At 49.9% G+C, this 19,668-nt stretch overlaps 1 protein-coding gene across 3 annotated transcripts; it reads right to left on the bottom strand.

The window, feature by feature from the left end:
* Positions 1 to 1,177: 1,177 nt before the first annotated feature.
* Positions 1,178 to 18,775, bottom strand: Arfgap1 (ADP ribosylation factor GTPase activating protein 1). 3 transcript variants are annotated; one of them, XM_050152965.1, is made up of 14 exons: positions 18,622 to 18,774; positions 18,077 to 18,341; positions 15,511 to 15,574; positions 14,974 to 15,083; positions 14,516 to 14,687; positions 13,994 to 14,094; positions 13,216 to 13,302; positions 12,644 to 12,740; positions 7,560 to 7,616; positions 6,226 to 6,258; positions 4,554 to 4,610; positions 4,090 to 4,149; positions 3,160 to 3,236; positions 1,178 to 2,578 (listed from the first exon to the last, which is right to left on the bottom strand). In XM_050152965.1, exons 3-14 carry the CDS (start codon positions 15,568 to 15,570, stop codon positions 2,242 to 2,244), a joined length of 1,248 nt encoding a protein of 415 aa, XP_050008922.1. In that variant the 5' UTR covers positions 15,571 to 15,574; positions 18,077 to 18,341; positions 18,622 to 18,774; the 3' UTR covers positions 1,178 to 2,241. The 3 variants fall into 3 exon arrangements, with proteins under 3 accessions (XP_050008922.1, XP_050008923.1, XP_050008924.1); XM_050152966.1 differs by lacking the exon at positions 4,090 to 4,149 and having other exon boundaries at positions 18,622 to 18,775; XM_050152967.1 differs by lacking the exon at positions 14,974 to 15,083.
* Between the last annotated feature and the right edge of the window lie 893 nt (positions 18,776 to 19,668).

Below are 19,668 nucleotides of genomic sequence, written 5' to 3'. Positions count from 1 at the left end.
TGATTTGTGAGACAGATGTCCCTGCTGGTCAGCTGCCCAAGCCCACACTCCCCAGTTAACCAGAGGCACCAACTCCACCAAGTACACTTGGTGGGAGACCATTTATCAGCATCAGCATCACCCCTGACCCTTAAGTGCTACCCACGGAGAAGCCTCTCTGCAGGCCACTACTCATAAACTCCACACTCCCCCACCGGACATCTCCCAGTCAGGGTCAGGAAGATGGAAGGCAGAGGCCAAGCTACTACCTGCCTCAAGAAGGATGTGGAGTCTGGATAAGAGCCCATCAACATGGCCCAGGAATGGCTATCTACCCAAGCCACAAGCTCAGAGCCAGTACACCACCACCAACTCTCCCACCTTCCAAGCTACCTGACCAAACAGAGAGGCAGCCAGGGTTGTTCATCCCCGACTATCTGGCCTGAGTGTAACCAGCCCTATCCTGGAACTGTTGCCTCACTGAAGCCCAGGAGTACCTAGCACGTGTTTGTCCTTGTATACTCGAGGTCTGGCAAGTTCCCCACATACAGGCTCCAAAACCCAGCCAAATGCTCTAGTACCTTGACCTGGGCCTTACTCATCCTTTCCTTTGAGGGCTGTAAAAGTCTGGAGAACTCTGGGTTATGTTAGAACAAGGACTGACATTTGCAATCCTTCTCTTTACTGGACAAAGTACCAGAAGAAGCCGTAGGTACCTAGGGCCATTTCCTACCCCCAAAATGACCTGGAACAGGCTGCTTCTCAGCCCAAAACCAACCAATTCCATCCCCTTTATACCACCGTGTATCCACGGAATCATGGTCTCTGCTCTGGAATGTACAGCACTCGGTGTAGATCCTCGTAGATCCTCCCTCCATGGTCAGACTTCCTTGGCTTTTGACAAAATGTCTATGTGCTCCCAGAAATCCCATTGGCTTCTCACCCCAAGTCTCTGACCTCTGATCTCATCCACCTGTGGTTGCTCTGTCAATCACAAGCCCTGGGTATCTCCCTCTGTTTTCCCAGCTCAGGGATGTTCTGTGACCTGAGGATAAAGCACCTAGGAGGGGTCCCCAAACCTAAAACCTATCAGTTCTGTGAAGAACTAGAAATCCCAAGGTAAGCCAGGACTGGAACCTTAGAGCCCGGACAGCTCAACCCCGGGAAGCAGAAGTAAACTTGACACACACAAACCACACAGAGCTTCAGGTCATGCACTGCTGGTCAAACTGAGGGTCAAGACAGGCGTGGGTTTAAAGAGACAGAGACCCAGCTGGGCTCTCCGCCACAGCACACAGCAGCCATGGAATCCTGGGAGGAAAAGGCTGTCACACCAACCACTGGTAGCACATGGGTCTCAACTGCAATGTTCCACGAAGTCCACAGGGTGGAAAATGGGGCCATCTGGAGGGACAGCTGCATGCTGAGGAGACATGACCGAGTGTGCTCTGACCCTGAGCAGGCTGGGGGGAGGCCTGGGCTGTTGTGGACACAAGGGTCCCCATCAAGATGCTCCAACCCTGGCAGTGGCCGCTGGCCCCTCAGCCCGCCCTCCATGTTCAGGCTCCCTTGTGCCAGGCGGGAGTGGCAGATACGCTGAAAATGATCCCAGTTCCTTTACTTTAATGACTTTCCTCTTTCTGAGCTGTCCGGGACTGGCCAAGTTCAAGTCAGGTATCCAGGGAGGGCCAGAGCCCAAGCTGCCGTGTGTGGCCAGCTGTGGAGAGTTTGTCCCATGGAACTAAGGGCTGGATAGGCTGATGCAGGAAAGGCAAAGGTCACAAAGTGAGGTTCACAGCACAGGCCACAGCACGTGGACTTAGGTGAGGGCGTCGGTGGCAGTGCGAGCTCCAATATTGCTTTTGTCATTTCATTTCCAGCTTAAGATTCCAGGCGTTTTCTTCAAGGAAAAAAAAAGGACAGGAGCAGACCTTTCAAGTTTTAAAAGACATTTCAACAAAAGCAGATGTCTGGCTTGGCTGACATTGCACAGGACTGCAGTTCCAGGCTGGGCCAGGGCTGCAGACACAGTGCCTGGGTCCCAAGAAGAGTCCAGGAAGGCTGCTCAGGGGACCCAGGAGGCAGATGATGACAGGTGCCCTGAGGCCTAAGAGGAAGCTGCCCCACACCAGGCAGGCAGCACCCACTCAAGTCCTGCCTGAGCTACTGTCTTTACACTGAGGTCAAATGAGGAGGATCAGAAAGGGTAAAGTGCAAACACAGCAGTCCCAGCAGAGCTGGGGCCTAGGTGCAGCAAGGCACCTACCAGTTCTGGTTGTCCCAGCCCTCATCAGTGGTCGTAGCTGGGGCAGTCTTCTTGGTGGCCTTGGCCCTGCCCTCCCCACTGGCGCCCTCCCAGCTCTCCCAGCCATCACTGTTGCTGTTCTTGTTGTTGGATGCGGAACCCGAGCCCCAAACATCCCAGCTGTCCGAGCTCCTCCTCCCTGTTGAGGCGTCTGCGTAGGTCCAGCTGTCACTGCTCGGGGACTTGGCCTTGGGGGGCTCAGCACTCCCGAAGGTCTCCCAGAAGCTCTGGTCTATGGTGCTGTTCTGGGAGTTATCTCCACTGCTGTTTTGGTAGCTGTGGCCCTCTAAGGGTCTATTACAGAGAAGAACAAAATCTCAAAAGTTGTCACAAAAAGACACTTGCATTACCTGCACCCACCAAGCTGCCCAATCTGCTTAGGTCTCAGGGGCTCTCTAGAACAAGATTTACCACTTCACAAGCCAGCCTACATTTGACCAGGGTGTGGCAAATGCCTATAACAGCTCCATGCTTTCTTCCTGGCTAGACAGGGTGCTGTCCTTTAAAGTACTTCCTAGCTACCCCTGTAGGGCAGAGTAACCTACTAAGTGAGGGATCATTTTCTTTGAGAGCAAACTTGGCCTTGGTAAGGGTTCACCCTGGTGCTAGGGACGTGGAACTTTTAGAAGGGATTGGGTTTCTCCTGCTACCTCAACCTGTATTATCATCACCTAAACTGTAGGGTATTTACTAGGGCACTGGGAAGGTGTGCGGAAAGAGCATACAGGAGCCCCAGTGCTGAGGGTGAGAAGGCAGTCACTTTGCCTCTAGCAAAGGACTCAGTGTGCAACACTGGGCAGAGGGTGTGAGGCCAGGCCACCAGCGACCTCGCAGGAGCCCAAAGGACCCAGGGCCTGGGTGGGGACATGGCCTACCTGTCTGAAGTGTCTTCAGCTTTCCCAGAAAAGAAAGTAGTGACATCACGCCATCCCTTGCTGCCAACTCCCTGGACCTAGAAGGAGGCATGGAAAGAAGCTAAGGCCACACTCTACACAGCACCTCTGGCTGTGAGACATGAACAAAAAATGATGCTGTTCAGATGAGGCCTGGACAAATCCTCGAGGAGACACGCACACACACGCACACAGGAACACAGCAGCAGTGCTGAAGCAACACCAGCTGTTGGCTGCTTAGTTAGATCTTTAGAGCATCTCTCTCAGAAGCAGTTCCTGTGGTGCGTGGGACAACGCCACACAGACAGTAAAAAGCATGGCCTTATGACAGGCGGTGGGGGCGCACACCTTTAATTCCAGCATTCAGGAGGCAGATGCAGGTGGATCTCTGTGAATTCGAGGTCAGCCTGGTCTACAGAGTGAGTTCCAGAACAGCCAGAGCTACACAGAGAAACCCTGTCTGGAAAACACACACACACACACACACACAGCACATGGTGTTCCCAATGTCACACTCAACACTTTGAAGGTGCTCAAAAGTTTCAAGCCACTACAGGCCTTGTCTTTACCACAGTGCAATGAAGGTCTTCAGGAGGTTCCTTCATTGCTATCATGTTGGGAAATCTGACGACCGCCCCCACCCTCACTCCACCAGGCCCTGAAGAGGTCACAGGACGAGCAGCAGCTAACAATGGCATTAGCACTTACCAAAGGACAGGCCAATAGCAGCAAGACAGAAAAGAAACACAGGTTAGTGGCTGGCAAGTCCCTGATAACCAAGCTGTTTCCATATTCCTCAAGCCTCAGAAATAAGAGGGCAATGGCCACTGTCTCAGCCCAGGGACCTGTGGGCTCCAGTGTCTGGAATATGGAAACTGGCTTTGGCCGTGCAAGTCAGCAGGGTGGCCCTACCTTGGATGCCAACTGAGAGACCCCACTGGATACATCATCAAAAATCCTTCCCTCCTTCACCTGTGCAATTTAAAGGGCATTGTTAGGAGGACCAAAGCTTCAGAGTGCAGAGAGACCTGTCACATGAAGTTCCCCAAGTTCTGCCAGAAGCCATTTGGCTTCAGCTAATTAAGGAACCCATCACTACCAAGAGAAGCCAACTGTCGTCAGGACTCTGTTGTAAGGAAGAATAGGGCTACTGACTCCTCCCCAGGGCTAATATCCTTCTGAAGATAAGCACCACTCACTGCTTGTGGCCAGGCCACTGGGGTAAAACAGAAGGAAGAGCAAGTTCAAAGACACCCTTGGAAGCTAACGGGGGGGGGGGGGGGGACGACATGACTAAGGAGCCCAAGGCCACCTGGACCAGAGGAAACTATAGGTAAGATCTTGCTGATCCCCAGCATACCCATTTCCCTCCATACCTTCTCCTGTGCAGGCTTGAGGACATTCTCATTCAGGCTGTGGCCCAGCTCCGAAGCCTGTGGGAAGAGATGCTATGTGAGCTTCACATGCAGCAACATTAGCTGCTGAAAAGCAAGCACAGGACGGCACAAGCTTTGCCAACAGAAGGGAAGGCAGTGGGATGTGAATACACACGGGGAAGTAGGCTCACACAAGTGACACCAGAACAGAAGAACCAAGACATGAAGAAAGCTCCCTCGCAATGCTGGAAGCAGCTCTGGCTCTAGTCCACAAGTAGGAAGGACAGACAGATCTGCTAACTGCTAATCTTCATTCATTTCCTGAGGCTGGCACTCAACCCTCCACGGGAGCCAAGCTATGTGAGGCTCAGTGGAGGGATGGAGAAAGGGTTGGGCAGAGAAGTAGCAGACAGGGTACAACCTCTCCTGGAGTAGCAGACAGGGTACAACCTCTCCTGGAGTAGCAGACAGGGGTACAGCCTCTCCTGGAGTAGCAGACAGGGTACAGCCTCTCCTAGAGCCGCCATGGTAAAGCTCAGAAGCTTTGCCTTGCTTGGACCTTAACCTCAAAGCAAGGCCAGACAAAAGGCTTGAGGGGGGTAACTCATTAACATAGGAAGGCTCCTTTCCAGCAGGGTGTGATCCCAGGAGTGATCTGGTTTGGGATAATTAATCCAGGAAATGAACACTGAAGTAAGCATTCCTTCTCTCAGAGCCCACTGGGCCCAGACAACCTTGCTCAGGGAACACTTGGGCTGTGGATCTTGAGGAAGATGAGCTTCCAGCACCAGCAAGCCAGGAAGGTGACACTGGTGACCAGACACAAAGGGAGACGCAGCCAGGAGCAAAGCACGCGTTTAGCAGACATGGGGCGGCATGCACCAGTAGAAACAGGGTTTTACCGGCTCTGATTGCTGCTTGTAACCCCAAAACTTGACCCAGTTGGCACGAAGGCAGTTACAGAGAAAGAGCAGGTGGCGGGAGTCACATTAGCAATGCCCAGAAGTGCCAGAAAACATGCCTCTTAAACTTTAACCAGGGTCTCACACTGCAGCCCTCTAGCGACCCCGGCTGCCTGACTGCTGGAGTGTGACAACTGTGGACCACCACCCTCTTATTTCCTGCATCAGAACCACATGAATCTGCTTTGGACCCTGGAATCAATATTTCTCTGCTCCAAATTTATCACAATCCAGACCCCATGATATGCCTGAGGAGTCTGAGCGGCAGAAGTGTCTATGAAGAGAGAACTGTGGGCCACAAGGACCTAAAACCCTGCCCACCTCACCATGGAGGACACTTGACCAGAGCTCTAAGCATGGCAACTATTCTTATATTCAGCTTGGAAGAAAAGTAAACCTCCAACCCGGACTGTCACCGGGGCCACGTGAGGAAGCAGTGATACCTTTGCAGCTAAAAGCCCAAGGCTGTGAGCCGTGGCCCAGACAGCCCTTCCCATACGAGGCAGCTACGGCACAGTGGCTTCATCGGTGGCTGTGGTAGATGAGGAAGCCTCCTGCTCACAGCAACTGGAGGCACTGAGGTACACAGGGACACACGAGGGCAGAGGAGGACCTTCTTCCCTAGGACCTTAGACCTGCAGCATCTAGACACTGCATACAACGGAGACTGAAGAGTTCTGAAACAGAAAATAAATGCTTCCCCTTCTTACCTTCTGACTAGCTTGGGATCCAAATTTTGTAGCCTAAAAGGAAAAACAAAAGCCAGCGTTTTGTAGTCAAATTCCAATGTCTTGACCCTAGCCATAAGGCTTTATCTATATGGGGCCCAGGTGGAGTTAGTTCCAGAACTCCCTCCCGGCAAGTACCCAGGCAGTCAGTACGACCCTGACAACAGCTCTCAGGGACCATGCTGGGGATAGGACATGTCTGGGCCCAGCAGTCACCCTGGTCCTACTTGTTCCACATGTCTAGACATAAGAACTGCTGACCCTTGAGAAAAAACAGGCCCGTCTAGATGCCCAAGCTGGAGATAACTAGATCTCCCCTGGCATCAGTCTTTCTAGAGATGAGAAAACACACCTTGTCGTGATGGAGGAAGGTCATTGGCTAATAAAGAAACTGCCTTGGCCCATTTTATTGCTTAGAACATAGGTGGGTGGAGTAAACAGAACAGAATGCTGGGAGGAAGAGGAAGTGAGCTCAGACTCGACAGCTCTGCTCTCTGGAGCAGAGGCCATGTTCCCCTCTCCTGGGCAGACGCTGCAGACGCGTGCGATGAAGCAAGCTGCCAGGTCAGACACGCTGAATCTTTCCCGGTGCTACACAGTTTATTAGAGATGGGCTGATCGGGATATCAGAATTAGCCAGTAAGGGCTAGAGCTAATGGGCCAAGCAGTGTTTAAAAGAATACAGTGTCCGTGTAATTATTTCGGGGCATAAGCTAGCAGGCGGCCGGGGTGATGGGGATGCAGCCCCGCTGCTCTTATTACAACATTGTTGGAAGCCAGCAACTTCTCCATGGCAAATGGGCAAGAAAGACAGATACAATGGCTTCAGCTTGTTTGGATGGCTATGGGCACTACGGTCGGGTTCCTATGGACCAGTGGGCCAATTTACCTCTATCCCTGTTCCTCTTGTACCATGGTCACACAGCCTAACCCCAGCCTCAAAGTCTACACCTTCTGGCTTTTTCCTATCAGTGACTGCCAGCTCATTGCCAGAGTCAGACATGTTCCCTATACAGCATGGTCTATCCCAACTAGGACTCTCCAGGTCTCCTCTCAAGGACAGGAGCTAGACTATCTCAACACTACTTACTCTCAAGACCTAAAGGGAAAAGTTCAGGCACAGGTACCCACCAGTTATTCACTGAGGACTGTGTCTGTCACCACCCACATGACGTCAAGCCACCCTGACATAGAAACAAACATCTGCTACAGTAGGGGTTCCTTGGGCCATCCTGCAGTGTACAAGGCCCCATGCTTGTCTGCTATGCAGAAGAACCCCGGGCCAGAGGTGGACAGCATGCACCCCAGTCACTTACACCTTCCTTCGCTGCAGAAGCAAACTTGCTTGCCCCGGTGGTAAAACTGCTCCATCCCTGGGAAGGCAACAGAGAATGATGAAGCACGGCTTTTCTGGACCCAGTGCACGTCACACTTGTGCCGCTGAAGCACAGCAAGGATCCACAGAAGGCACCTAAATGCTTCTATAGCTCCTGTGACCGGCAAAGGCAGCCAGCGCTGCAGCACCCACACTGCCTTTGCCAGCTGCAGCACACAGCACACATCAGTACTGTCCTCCCACAGCACAGGATGGCTACCAGCCCTCTTAGGCAGACATAAAAGGGTGTCGGCAGAGCTGTCCTCACTTCTGTCCTTACTTCTTCCTGACTCCCAGAGTGGCAGAGAGCGGTGGGCAAAGGCCTTCCTCTAAATTCAAAGTTATTTCCTCACAAATACCTTCCAACATAAATTAAACTAAAGTTACTTCAAAATAAAAACATCTCACTTAAACCACAACTGACATTTGTCATTCCCCCAAGTTAGTGCAGAGGAACCATGGACTTTAGGAGACATCTATATGCACTGTGTTCCTTAGAAAAGGGTCATCAGCAGAAGATAGGGACTCAGTTTCCAAATGGTGAGGAAGGGCCTGACATTTGGCGCGCACTTTTAATCCCAGCACTTGGGAGACAGAGACAGGTTGAACTCTGAGTTCAAGGCTAGTCTGGTCTACAAAATGAGAAGCCCCTTCTCTGTCCTAAAGACCCAGTGTGACAGCAGGACGTGACCGCCACTGCCACAGTCTGGGGGCAAAGAGGACAGTTTTAAACAAGTTTTTGGTTTTGGGGACAGGTCCTCACTATGTAGGCCAGGGTGGCTTCAGGCTCAGGGCAATCTACTTGCTTCAGCTTCCCCAGCGCTAGAGCGATAGGTGTGCCCTACAATTCAACTTGTTTTAAAATAGTTTTTGAGCCAGGCATGGTGGCTCCTGCTTGTAATCCCAATATGCAGGAGGATGATTGCAAACTTGAGACTGGCCTGGTCTACATATATGATAATCCATACACTCGTGGTTCATGAAACAAGAGGGCGACGACAGGTGCCAGTCTTCACCTGTGCTGTCAGTCCAGACCCCGTGCACGCGTGCGACAGCAACGCAGATTGTTACACCCGCCCCTTCTCACAGTATTTGTTCCTCTTGGAGCTGGAGAGATGGCTCAGAGGTTAAGAGCACTGCCTGCTCTTCCAAAGGTCCTGAGTTCAATTCCCAGCAACCACATGGTGGCTCACAACCATCTGTAATGGGGTCTGGTGCCCTCTTCTGGCCTGCAGGCATACACACATATACAGAATATTGTATACATAATAAGTATTTATTCCTCTTATGGACCGTGCCTGTTTATTCTCATCAGTATAAAAAGTCTTTCCTTTTTTTATTTTTTACTAGTTTGTTGTTTTTGTTTCTCAAGACAGGGATTCTCTGTGTAGCCCTGGTGGTTATCCTGGAACTCAACACTGTGTCCTGTAACACAGGAGGTACTCTGTAGACCAGACTAGCTTTGAACTTCGAGATGGGCCTACCTCTGCCTCCCAAGTGCTGGGATTAAAGGTGTGCCTTTACCACGTCTGGCCTATTTCCTCCTCTTTTCACTTGCAGCATCTAGGAATGGATGCATCATCTGCCACTCAACTGTAGCCCTTACCAGCCCTTCAGAGTAGTTGCATTTATGATTACTATAGAACAACACTGCACGGAACAAAAGGAGCTCTAAAAGGTTGGTTTCCCTGAAAAAGCAAGCCTCAAATGCCACACCCTGAACTTCTGACCTGGCGCTTCCAAACTGCCTGGAAAGCCGACAAATGGCCCCAAACCCAAGCACCACACCCCAGTGGAGTGCCGGAACCTTGGGCAGCCTCTGCTCAGGGCCTCACTTCCTGAGTCAGCCTGCCCAGCACAGGCCAGGAGGCTGAGTCAGCCTTCCCCTGAACTCAGGACATGAACTGGAGATAAGAAGTGTACTCACAGGCTCCACAGAAAACTTGTAGGGCTCTGGGGAAAATCTACCTTGGTTAATTTGAAATACATGTTTTATGGTCAGATGATGTGGGAGTGATTTCTTATTAATAAAGAAACTGCCTAGGCCCATTTGCATTTGATAGGCCCACCCTTAGGTGGGTGGAGAAAACAGAAGAGAATTCTGGGAAAAAGAAGCTGAGTAAGAGTCGCCATGGTTCTCCCGCTCCAGACAGATGCAGGTTAAGATCCTCCCTGGTGAGCCAGCTCGTGGGCTACACAGAATATTAGAAATGGGTTAGAACAATATGTAAGAGCTAACCAATAAGAAACTGGACCTAGCCGGGCCAGGCAGTGTTTGAAAGCATACAGTTTCCGTGTAATTATTTCTGGGTATAAACTAGCCATGCGGGCGGCCGGGTGCCGGGGACGCAGCCCCGCCGCTCCTATTTCAACAGTTGGCGCCCAGACGTGATGGCTAAATCCACTTAAAAACCTGAGAGGGCTTAAAAAGGAGAGAGAGAGAATTTAAGACAGCTTTTTGCTGTTTCTGGGTTGCGTGCCGCAAAGAAATTGTCCTGACTCGGCAGCAGGAAAAAACTGGCTGTTTTAAAATGCCGGCTTTCTGGGCTGTGCCGCCATTGTGATCTCTGTCTGGCTCCGGCGGGAGACAGAGCTTATGAATGGAGCATTTGGATTAAAGTGCTACGATTTGTTTGATGGCAACTAGACTGCTGTGTGCCTAAAAGGGGGACATTGTGTGCCGCAGCTCAGAGGCACAAGCAGCTCCGCCATGCTAATGGTGCAATGTGCAAGGATCAGAGGCACGAGCGGCTCCGCCATGTTGGACTGGGCGGGGCCAGCATACAGTACCTGTTTTTGACCTAGGAATGTCACAGCTTAGATTCTTAAGCGCTTAGTGATTTAAAGGCGCAAAACAAAGTGCTCCTGGATAGTAAAAAAGTTACAGATTCACAATAAAACAGATTCAGACACTGTTGGATAAATGTACGTAGGCTTGGGAAAGAGAAGAAAAAGAATATAAAGAATAAAGTTAATGTCTTAAAAAGAAAAAGGGTAAAGTCTTTAAAGAGACAGAGTACAGAAGTACAGATAGTTATAGATTAAGAGAAATAAAGAAAAATAAGCCACGTAAAAATGGAAAATTCACAGAGAGTCTGGATTATGTACATTGTGTTTTCTTTAAAATTTTTGACTGTGAAGGAGCTAAGTACAGAGAGACATTTCATTATATGGGCTGCCAAGCTAAACCAAAATGGATTTCATGAGGGTATTATGATTTCAGAATTTGGGTCTAAGGATATGATGCTTTGGAGAGGGTCTTCTTTTGTTTTTGCAGAGGATGAGACCCTGTGGATTGCATCTATTCCGATTTGGTATGATAGACCACGCCCTCCTGAAAGGTTGCTGTGAATACCCTCAAAAAATTGCTTCGCTCAATTGCCAACTGAGATGAAACTAGCATACAGGTTATATCATGAACAACCTAATTAACGACGCCCCTATTCAGCAGGAAGCAGTTTGTAGAGAAAAAACTACGCCCATGTTCCCAAATATTGTTTATAAATGTTCTTTTACATTTAAAGGGGGATATGATATAGATATGAATAATTTGCATTGGTATGGATTTTATGGTCAATTTTGTTATATGTATATGTATTTTTGATCTTGATTAAGGTATTGTGATTGTGTAGTTCATTTAAAAATGTAATGTATAATTAGGAAATATAGGTTGTTAATGGATAATCATCGCTAATACTTAAGCTTGTAGTCATGTTAGTTAGATTTTCTAGATATATAGAGAGATATTTTAGTTAGATAGGCATTCTTCATATCTTTCAAAGGCTGCAGAATATGGCATTTAAGATATTTTAATAACTTAGGGTTTTTCATGACAATGAGACACATTTGCTCCTGGCAGCACCAATCTATTTCAAGAGGAAGATGGGCATCGAAGAGAATCCTTATGGAGTTTGATAGCCATTTGGGCAAGAAACTGCTCTTGCCTGGACTGTTGCATAAACTGGACACAGAGAACCCGCAGAGAGAGGACTGCTGAACTTGCCTAAAGGTGAGATGACCTTTTGGGGTTCCTGCTTCATGAAAGAGTCTGTGAGACATTCTGCAGGACACAGCAAAAAGTGACTGAACTGTCTTTGGAATTTCTTGCTTGATGAGAATGTCTGCTGGATACTATGGGCCTGTAGGCCGAAGATGGATGCCCCAACGGTACAGAGGAACTTTGGGTGACTGTCCAGGCAGCGAGATGTCTCTGTCATTTCTAGAGTTTTCTTATTTCTTGTTTGATAGGTAATATTATATCCTTCTGGAGTCTTTGATGGAGTTGAAGAATGGTTAGTTATAGTTTTCCTTAGTTATGATAAGAGATAAAATAGATATAAATATTGTAACTGTAATTCTTACTTGATAACTGTTTTGTTATATGTAATTTTACTATGTTAAAGTTAAAGCCTTTCTTTTTTGTTTAAACAGAAAAAGGGGAAATGATGTGGGAGTGATTTCTTATTAATAAAGAAACTGCCTTGGCCCATTTTATTGGATAGAAAATTAGGTAGGCGGAGTAGACAGAGGAGAATGCTGGGAAAAAGAAGCTGTGTGAGGAGTCGCCATGGTTCTCCCGCTCCAGACAGACGCAGGTTAAGATCCTCCCTGGTAAGCCAGCTCGTGGGCTACACAGAATATTAGAAATGGGTTAGAACAATATGTAAGAGCTAACCAATAAGAAACTGGACCTAGCCGGGCCAGGCAGTGTTTGAAAGCATACAGTTTCCGTGTAATTATTTCTGGGTATAAACTAGCCATGCGGGCGGCCGGGTGCCGGGGACGCAGCCCCGCCTCTCCTAATTCAACAGTCAGAGTAAGTGGCTGAACACATTTGGGGTATGAATAAAATGCTATTTTTTTAAAGGACCATTCACTGACGGTAAATAAGAAGGGACCTTTAATCAGATCATGTGCCCCAGGACTACCCACTCTTCCATAAAGGGTCCTCCCTGTCTTAGCACTGGACAACCCCTTTGCTGTGCCTGTCACAGGAGGCACTCTCAAGGACCTAGGTCTCCTTACCGAGTACAAGGATGACATTGCATTGTTGAGGAAGTCGTCTTCTCTCTTCTGAGGTGGCACTGTGTTCCCAAACCCCACATAGCGATTCTCCTGAGCCCTGAGAATAACACAGACATCGCTAGCCACAGCCATGAGCTTTGCCACTCCTCAGCAGTGAGACGCTGGCCACCAGGAGAGGTGCCTCCTCCAGGACACACTGCATTCTGGGCAATAGGCACTGAAGTTATACAGACACTTCCTTCCATATGACCTGCGATTCCCCAGCAAGACCCAACCCCGATAAGTGGGGGTTACCAGAAAGCACCATTTACAGGTCGAGCAGATTCCAGGAAGAAAATGCATCATCTTTGATACTGGGATTTCTCCGCATTCAAAACCTCCATTCAAACCTGGGCCATCTTGGGGCTTGATATAAATGGACCCCTGGATTACACACACTGTGGACACACAGGAGTGGGCCCAGCCTACCCTAAAGGAAAAAGCCCCAACCTAATGGAGTAAACCCACGTAGAGTGGCCTGTCACGGATGCCCTCAGCTGCCTGCTCTCTATCCCTGGCTTAAGAGGCCTTACCCTTGATAGGAGCCCAGGTCATCATTCAGCCAGTCTTCAAAAGCCTTGTCCCCAGAGGTAGTCACATTCTGCGGCTGGCCAGAGGATCTGAAATACAAAGGTAAAGGCCAGTAAGGCCTTGACAACACCAAATGAAACCACAGTTTTGTGACGAGGACTTCCATATCATATATGTGGTTATGCAGCAAACAGCTGACCCACAGGATGCTCAGCACAGCTAATGGTCCAGTGGTTCTCTGCCCAGCCTAACAGCAGCTGCCAGTGAACTCTGCACCCAGAGCTGGGAAGTAAGGCTGAAACCATCAGTGGTGCTAGGCCCTTCCGGTAAGTTCTGCAGGACCTGGGGCGGAGGATGTGCTGTCATCTGTGCACAGTCCTCTCCTGTCCCGCATCCACCTTGCACCAGAGAAGGGAGACTCTTCACAGTGGAACTTGGGGTGTACAACAGGATCTGTACCATTTTGGGGCCTAAACTATAGAATGAACAACAGCTCACAGAGGAGGGACCACACACCAACAAAACACAACCCACACCCTCACAGGCACTGTGCACAGGGTTGTATGATACACCTGCAAGGAGAGGAACCAAGCCTCCTGCAGAACAGGGCAAGATGCTACTTCTTATTTGTTAGAAGTCTGCACAGTCTCTGACTTCTAGGAACAGCTCTCAATTGAAGCTGTTTCCACAAGCGGAGGAAATGAGGTTTCTATGGGAACCCTGAGCTACCACTAACGTGAGGGTGAAGCTGAGATCTGACTAGCAGGTCAGAGGAACTACCGGTGGGCAGTGGACTGTAGCATCTTGGGCTGAGGTGGGGTCCAGTTCTGCGCAGGTGAAGACTCCAGAGACCACTCTCTACCTTCTGCCAAAGTAGCCACCTAACAAGATGACACAAGACATAAGCAGTTACCATCTACTCAAGCACATCCAACCACACAAGTCAGTATCTGTCATGAGCCAGGGCTCACCTGACAATGAGAGTGTTAGTGGGCTACTGGCCTCTACGGCTGTAACTTCCAATGCACAGGGACTCATTAGCTTGACCCCCAACCTAAGGAAGGCCAGATTCCCAGATGGTCTGCAAATGAGTTAGTCTAAGGCACTCCAATCACTGTTCCTTTACTCCCTTTAATTGCAGGCCATTGGCATCACCTGTGGGCAAGAAGAGCCTGCCCTAGCTCTGGTAAAGGTCACTTGTCCTTGTCTGTCCTTGGACAGTACATGGCCTCCCAAAGCCACTAAAGCCACATCTGGCCACTGTGAAAGTGTGTGTTGTGCATTCAAGCCAGGAGTCCTCACCTTATCCCGGAAGAGCGCTGCAGCCTTGCTGCTGTACTTGTCCTGCAGGGACCAGCTGGGCTCATAGTCCTCCTGGGCCTCCAGGAACTCTCGGAACTTAGCGTTCCCACCAGCCTTCATCTTCTCCAGCTCGATGTCCTTCCATTTGTCCATGGTAACAGAGCGCACGAAGCTAGAAACCAGACGTCTGATCTGATTACCAAGTATGAGGGCCCCAGGAGCCTCCCAACCCAGGATCACGTCCTGAGCTAGACAAGGCGCTTCCTGTCTGGGGCAGAAGCCAGAAGAAGCTTCATGGAGGCAAGCTGGACAGCAGTGGTTATCCTGGTCGGGTTAGTGGAGTGAGGACCACCTAACAAATGGGGAACAAATCCCTAGCACCCTTGTCCAACAGCAGTTTGGGCAGCAGCCCCACAACATGGCGAGTATGACAGACGCAGGCTGTGCAGGACACTGACCTGAGGTGCACCCCAAGCCCACGGTGTCTCCCAGAGCATTCCAGGCAGATCCAGATGCCATAAGTCACGCTGACCCACTGAGGATTAAATGCACCACACTCAAAGCAAACCTGCAAAGAGGGGCCACACGCAACTCACCAGACAGCTCAGGGCAGTGTTAGGACCCCAAAGACACCCCAAGAAGGTGGAAGAGCAGGCACATGTGCGAAGACGGAACTAAAGAGCTAGCACCAATAAGCCCGACAGGCTGCTCAGGTTGGTCAAAGGATGTAGGTACAGGACAAAGATGGAGGTTGCAGAAGTTGCCTAGAAACTGGCATAAAGATAAAGAACCTCTCTGGAGAAAAAATGTTCAGAAAGGAGACCAAGCGTCCTTAGCACAACCTGAGCAGTGTGACCAAGTCCCACTCCCTTCAGCCACACGAGTGAGCACCGAGACATGAGCAGCCTCTCCAAGGAGGGACACACAACCATAGTTGCATTTGACACTGAGACTTTCACCAGTCACCCAAGCCCAGCCCGAAGGTTCACACTCACGTTGTTCTCATCTTGTGCCCTGACTTCCTTAAGTACTTTTCTGGTTCTTGGGCTGGCCATGGTGCTGCAAGGAGAAGAACAAACCCTTACTATGCAGGAAAGAAAATGAGTTGGCAGTTAGTGATGACTTCATAGGCTCTGCCACAAAGCTGCTCTGATTTGACCGTGGAAGTCCTGCCCAGTACAGGAGACACTTCACATCGGGGGAGGGAAATCTCAGGAATGCCTGCAAGTAAGTTCAGCCACTATGTGCCACCAGGCAGCATAAACTTGTAACTGTCCATCCACATGTATGACTGTGTGCACACACGTGGAGACCAGAGGAGAACACAGGCTGTCTTCTACAGATGTCTATCCTATTCCTTTGGGATACTGAGCGTGGAGCTCAGCTAGAAACAAGCTCCCACAATCTTCCTACATCCATCCTCCAATGTTGGAGTCATAGACATGTGCAGCCATGCTTGGCTTTTATGTAGGTACTAGAGATCTGAACTCAGATCCTCATGCATACACAGAAAGAGCTCTTACCCCCTGAACTGTCTCCCTAGCCCCTATTCTTTTTTTCATAGCTGCCAGTTTCAGCAATGTTTAACTTTAAATGGTGGTCCATTTAATTCAGGACTAGGAAGTAAAGCAAAAGGAACAGGCTGTGCCAACAACAAGGCTGGGCATAAGCTAATGCCCGTGCTACTGCACACATGAGCACTGAGGGAACTGGAGGCAGGACCTGGGCCTCTAGCCATCCCCCTTGCCAGTCCACAGTCAGGTGTGGTCTCTCCAGAACTCATCTGTCCCAACGGACCTATGTACTCCCTCTGACAGAAGTTACAGGTTTTCAGTGTTTCACCTTGCTGTTAGACTGAAAATGACCATTTTCTATTCATGTTGTTCACATTAAAAAAAAAATCCTCTGTCTCAGATCCTATATTTCATTTTAAATTTAAGTCTGCAGAAATATGGTGTTCAGTAAAGGGAATCTTGACTCTCAATTCTCCTGCATCTTGAATTTTCTATCTGGTTGCGTGTGACTGGGATTCCCCTTCTGTTGGATGTTAGGAAATATTTGCTTTCTGTAACCTTGAAACCAAATCCTAGCTCACTCTAGCTTCCTTTCACTGTGTTAACTACATGTTAGGATGGCATCCTGAAACCACAAACACACAAACGCAGACTCCTGCATGCAGGACTCAGGCCCTGGCGTGACTCATTCACCAAGCACAACAGTTACACCCCAGGCATCTGCTCATGTACACCCCCAGACAGTTCAGCGCCTTTGGGGAGACACTGGTAGGCCGGAGTTTACAAAGCCCTCTGCATTCTTCTCAGCTGTCACCAGACCAGTGGAGGTTTCAGTAGCCAATCTCAGTACTCAAAGCGCTGTGCCAGCCCTCAGAGGCTGACAACCATGCAATGGAGGCAAACAAAGGCAAGAAGCCAGCATCTCGTGAGACTGCTCTGAATTTCTGACTGTGTAAAACAGAGCAGGTCATTTACCTCTCTAGGAGGAAATGGGGGAGAGTGGATGACTTGGCTTGGATCTTGTTGTCCAGACAGGGTCTTTCTTTGAAGCCCTGGCTGTTCTGGAACTCACTATGCAGACTAGACCGGCCTCAAACTCACAGAGATCTGCCTGCCTCTGCTTCCCATGCCTGGCTTGGTCTGGATTTAAGACGCACTCCTGTGTGATAAACGTTGGGTATTGGTGAGTAATTACTTATCTTAAATGTTGCTTAATAACACGAAAACAAGTATCTCCTCACTTTCACCAACCGAAATATGGCTCAAAAGAAGGTTCTAGAATCCTTTTTCTTTTTTAGCATTTTTTTTCCCTTGGGTGTGTGTATAAATGTGTCCACAGTACATACCCAGAAGCCTAGAAGGTGGGAGGAGTCAGCTATTCCCTTCCATCATGTAAGCTCCAGGAATCAAACTCAGGTAGTGAGTCCTGGTGGCAAGTACCCTTACCTGATAACCCACCTCACCCACCCCTAGGAATTCTTAATAGCCGAAATAAAAAAAAAAAAAAGATAAAATGCTCTTCCTTCAAGCAGACATACCCAGTGAATACTGAAACAAACAAGGTTATTTCCAGACATTACTAAACTACATGTCATACTACAGAGTGTCTGGGTCTTAAACTGGGACGTGATGAACCTTTGAGGTCACAGAGGCATTTGGGAACATAGCCAGGCCCTAAGGTTACAGAATGGGTGACAAGGAGAAACACTAATCGTCTTTCCCAGAACTGCTCGAAGCACACAGAGAACCCATGTCTAAGTTGTGCTCCTTGCTCTGAAGAACAGGTGATTTCAGAACATCACCTTGCCTGGGACCATAGAGCTCCATTGCTGCAAACACGGCACAGCAGAAGTATGAAGCCTGAAACAGTGGATTATGTATGACTTGTGGTGCCTTCTGAGGGCAAACATCAGCACATCCTTCCAAAACCAGGTAAAACTGAGGAAAGGCTTAGAAGCCTGTCCTTTTGGGGTGGGGGGGGTTGGTGTTATTGGTTTGGTTTTTTGTTTGTTTGTTTTGTTTTCTCCTCCTTCGGCAGAGTACTCACTTCAAAGGCCGAGCAGGAAAACGATCAGCGAGCTGTGGCTAGGGAGTCTGGCTTCCCGGCACCGCTGGACAGAATCGAAGTGACCAGCAGCTGCCCTTTCCCGGGCAACTGGGCTGTGCAGAACCGGTCTACGCCCGAGAGCGATGAGGGACCACGGAGAGTGGCAAGCTCAGAGGCCGAGGGGTCTGGACGGCCGAAGCAAGGAGGTCCAACCGCGCAATGGAGCGGCCGCTGGGATCGAAGAGGGCAGCAGCACACAGGGACCCTGGAGTTTGGGGTCCGAGGAACAGAAACGTCACGGGTAAGGACACTGGAGAGTCCGGGGCCGGGAAACTGGGGAATGGGAGGCAGGGGGCGCGGGAGGAACCGAGAGCCGTGGAGTCAGGGCTGGAGGCTGGGGGTGTCGGACAGCGGGGGCATTAGGGGATCAGGGCCTAGGCATTAGGGGAGCGATGGTTAGAGGACCAGGAACCGAGTAATCTGAGAACCTGATGGTCAAGGAACTGAGGGTCCGCGGGTCGCGGGAGTCCCGGCCGCGAGCTCACCTGCTGTTCTCAGGGGGTCGGGTCCGGCCGAGATGCCAAGCTGGACTGGGCGCTCAGAGTTCCCCCACCAGCCGCCAGCAGCTTCCGGCTACGTCGCGCTGCGAAAGGACTCCTGGGAGGCCTGCGAGGAGCGACTTCCGCCTCCGTGCGCGAGCCTAGCAGCGCGGCTTTCTTCCGGTCTGTACAGATCTAGGACTGCGCGCCGCGCCGAGTTTGCAGGGGCGATCAGGCGTGGGCGGTGCCGCAGGGCAGCGCAGAGCTGCTGGGTCAGGGGAGCGGTCTCTGCAGCCGGGATTCTGGGGAATCCAAGGTGCCGTGCGACCAAGGCTGGACCGGAGCAAGAAACTCCCAAGGTCACTGCTCGACCAACTGTCCTGGTCAAATCACTGGAGTTAATTGCTGATGGTTTTTAGTTTTGTGTTTACTTTGGGCCTCTTTGTGCCACGTACTCCTTCCTCATCGGCTGCTTGACTTTCTGTTTTTGTTTTTGTTTAGTTTTTCGGGTTACGGTTTTTTTTTTAACCTTGGTTATCAGCGTGGCCTCGAACTCAAAGATCCGACTGCCTTTGCCTCCCGAGGGCTGGGATTTAAAAGCGTGCGCCACCACCTCCCGGCTCGTTTGGACATTCAGAATGACCAAAAGTTAATGTTTTTATTGAGGTCAAACCAAACCCATCTGCTTCGAAATGTACCGTGAGGCGGTTTGTCAAATACATTCGGTTGGTACCACCATCCGTGACAATGCATCCCTTCTTCCGTCCACCGTTCAAGTTTCCTGAAGTTTCCGGCACAGGTTCAGAACTTCGTATAAATAGAATAACAAAAAATGTAGTCTTAGATGACTTACCCACAGCCTGATTTTGTGTCATGAGACAGGCTCTCACACTGTAGCCCAGTTTAGCTGGAACTCGAGGTAAGCCTCTGCCTCCTGAGTTCTGGAATTACAGGCATGACGTTTTTTGTTTTGAGACAGCCTCTCACGATGTAGACCAGGATGATCCTGAGCTCAGAGATAATCTGCTCTCTGCAGGCTCGTCCAATGGCCAA

This window comes from Alexandromys fortis, unplaced genomic scaffold (genome assembly GCF_014885135.2).
Source record: "Alexandromys fortis isolate MF-2015 unplaced genomic scaffold, M_Fortis_MF-2015_v1.1 scaffold_81, whole genome shotgun sequence".
Lineage (NCBI taxonomy): Eukaryota > Metazoa > Chordata > Mammalia > Rodentia > Cricetidae > Alexandromys > Alexandromys fortis.
Note: the sequence above shows the minus strand (reverse complement) of the source record. Positions and strands in the feature narration are given on the sequence as shown.

What these genes read in the sequence shown, in the direction of transcription:
- Arfgap1 (XM_050152965.1), bottom strand. Translation starts at nt 15,570, where the DNA reads ATGGCCAGCCCAAGAACCAGAAAAGTACTTAAGGAAGTCAGGGCACAA. An exon ending in GGGCTTGGGGTGCACCTCAG is followed by an intron (nt 14,688 to 14,973) that starts GTCAGTGTCCTG and finishes TCTGGTTTCTAG; the next exon opens with CTTCGTGCGCTCTGTTACCA. An exon ending in TCAAGCCTGCACAGGAGAAG is followed by an intron (nt 4,150 to 4,553) that starts GTATGGAGGGAA and finishes TAAATTGCACAG; the next exon opens with GTGAAGGAGGGAAGGATTTT.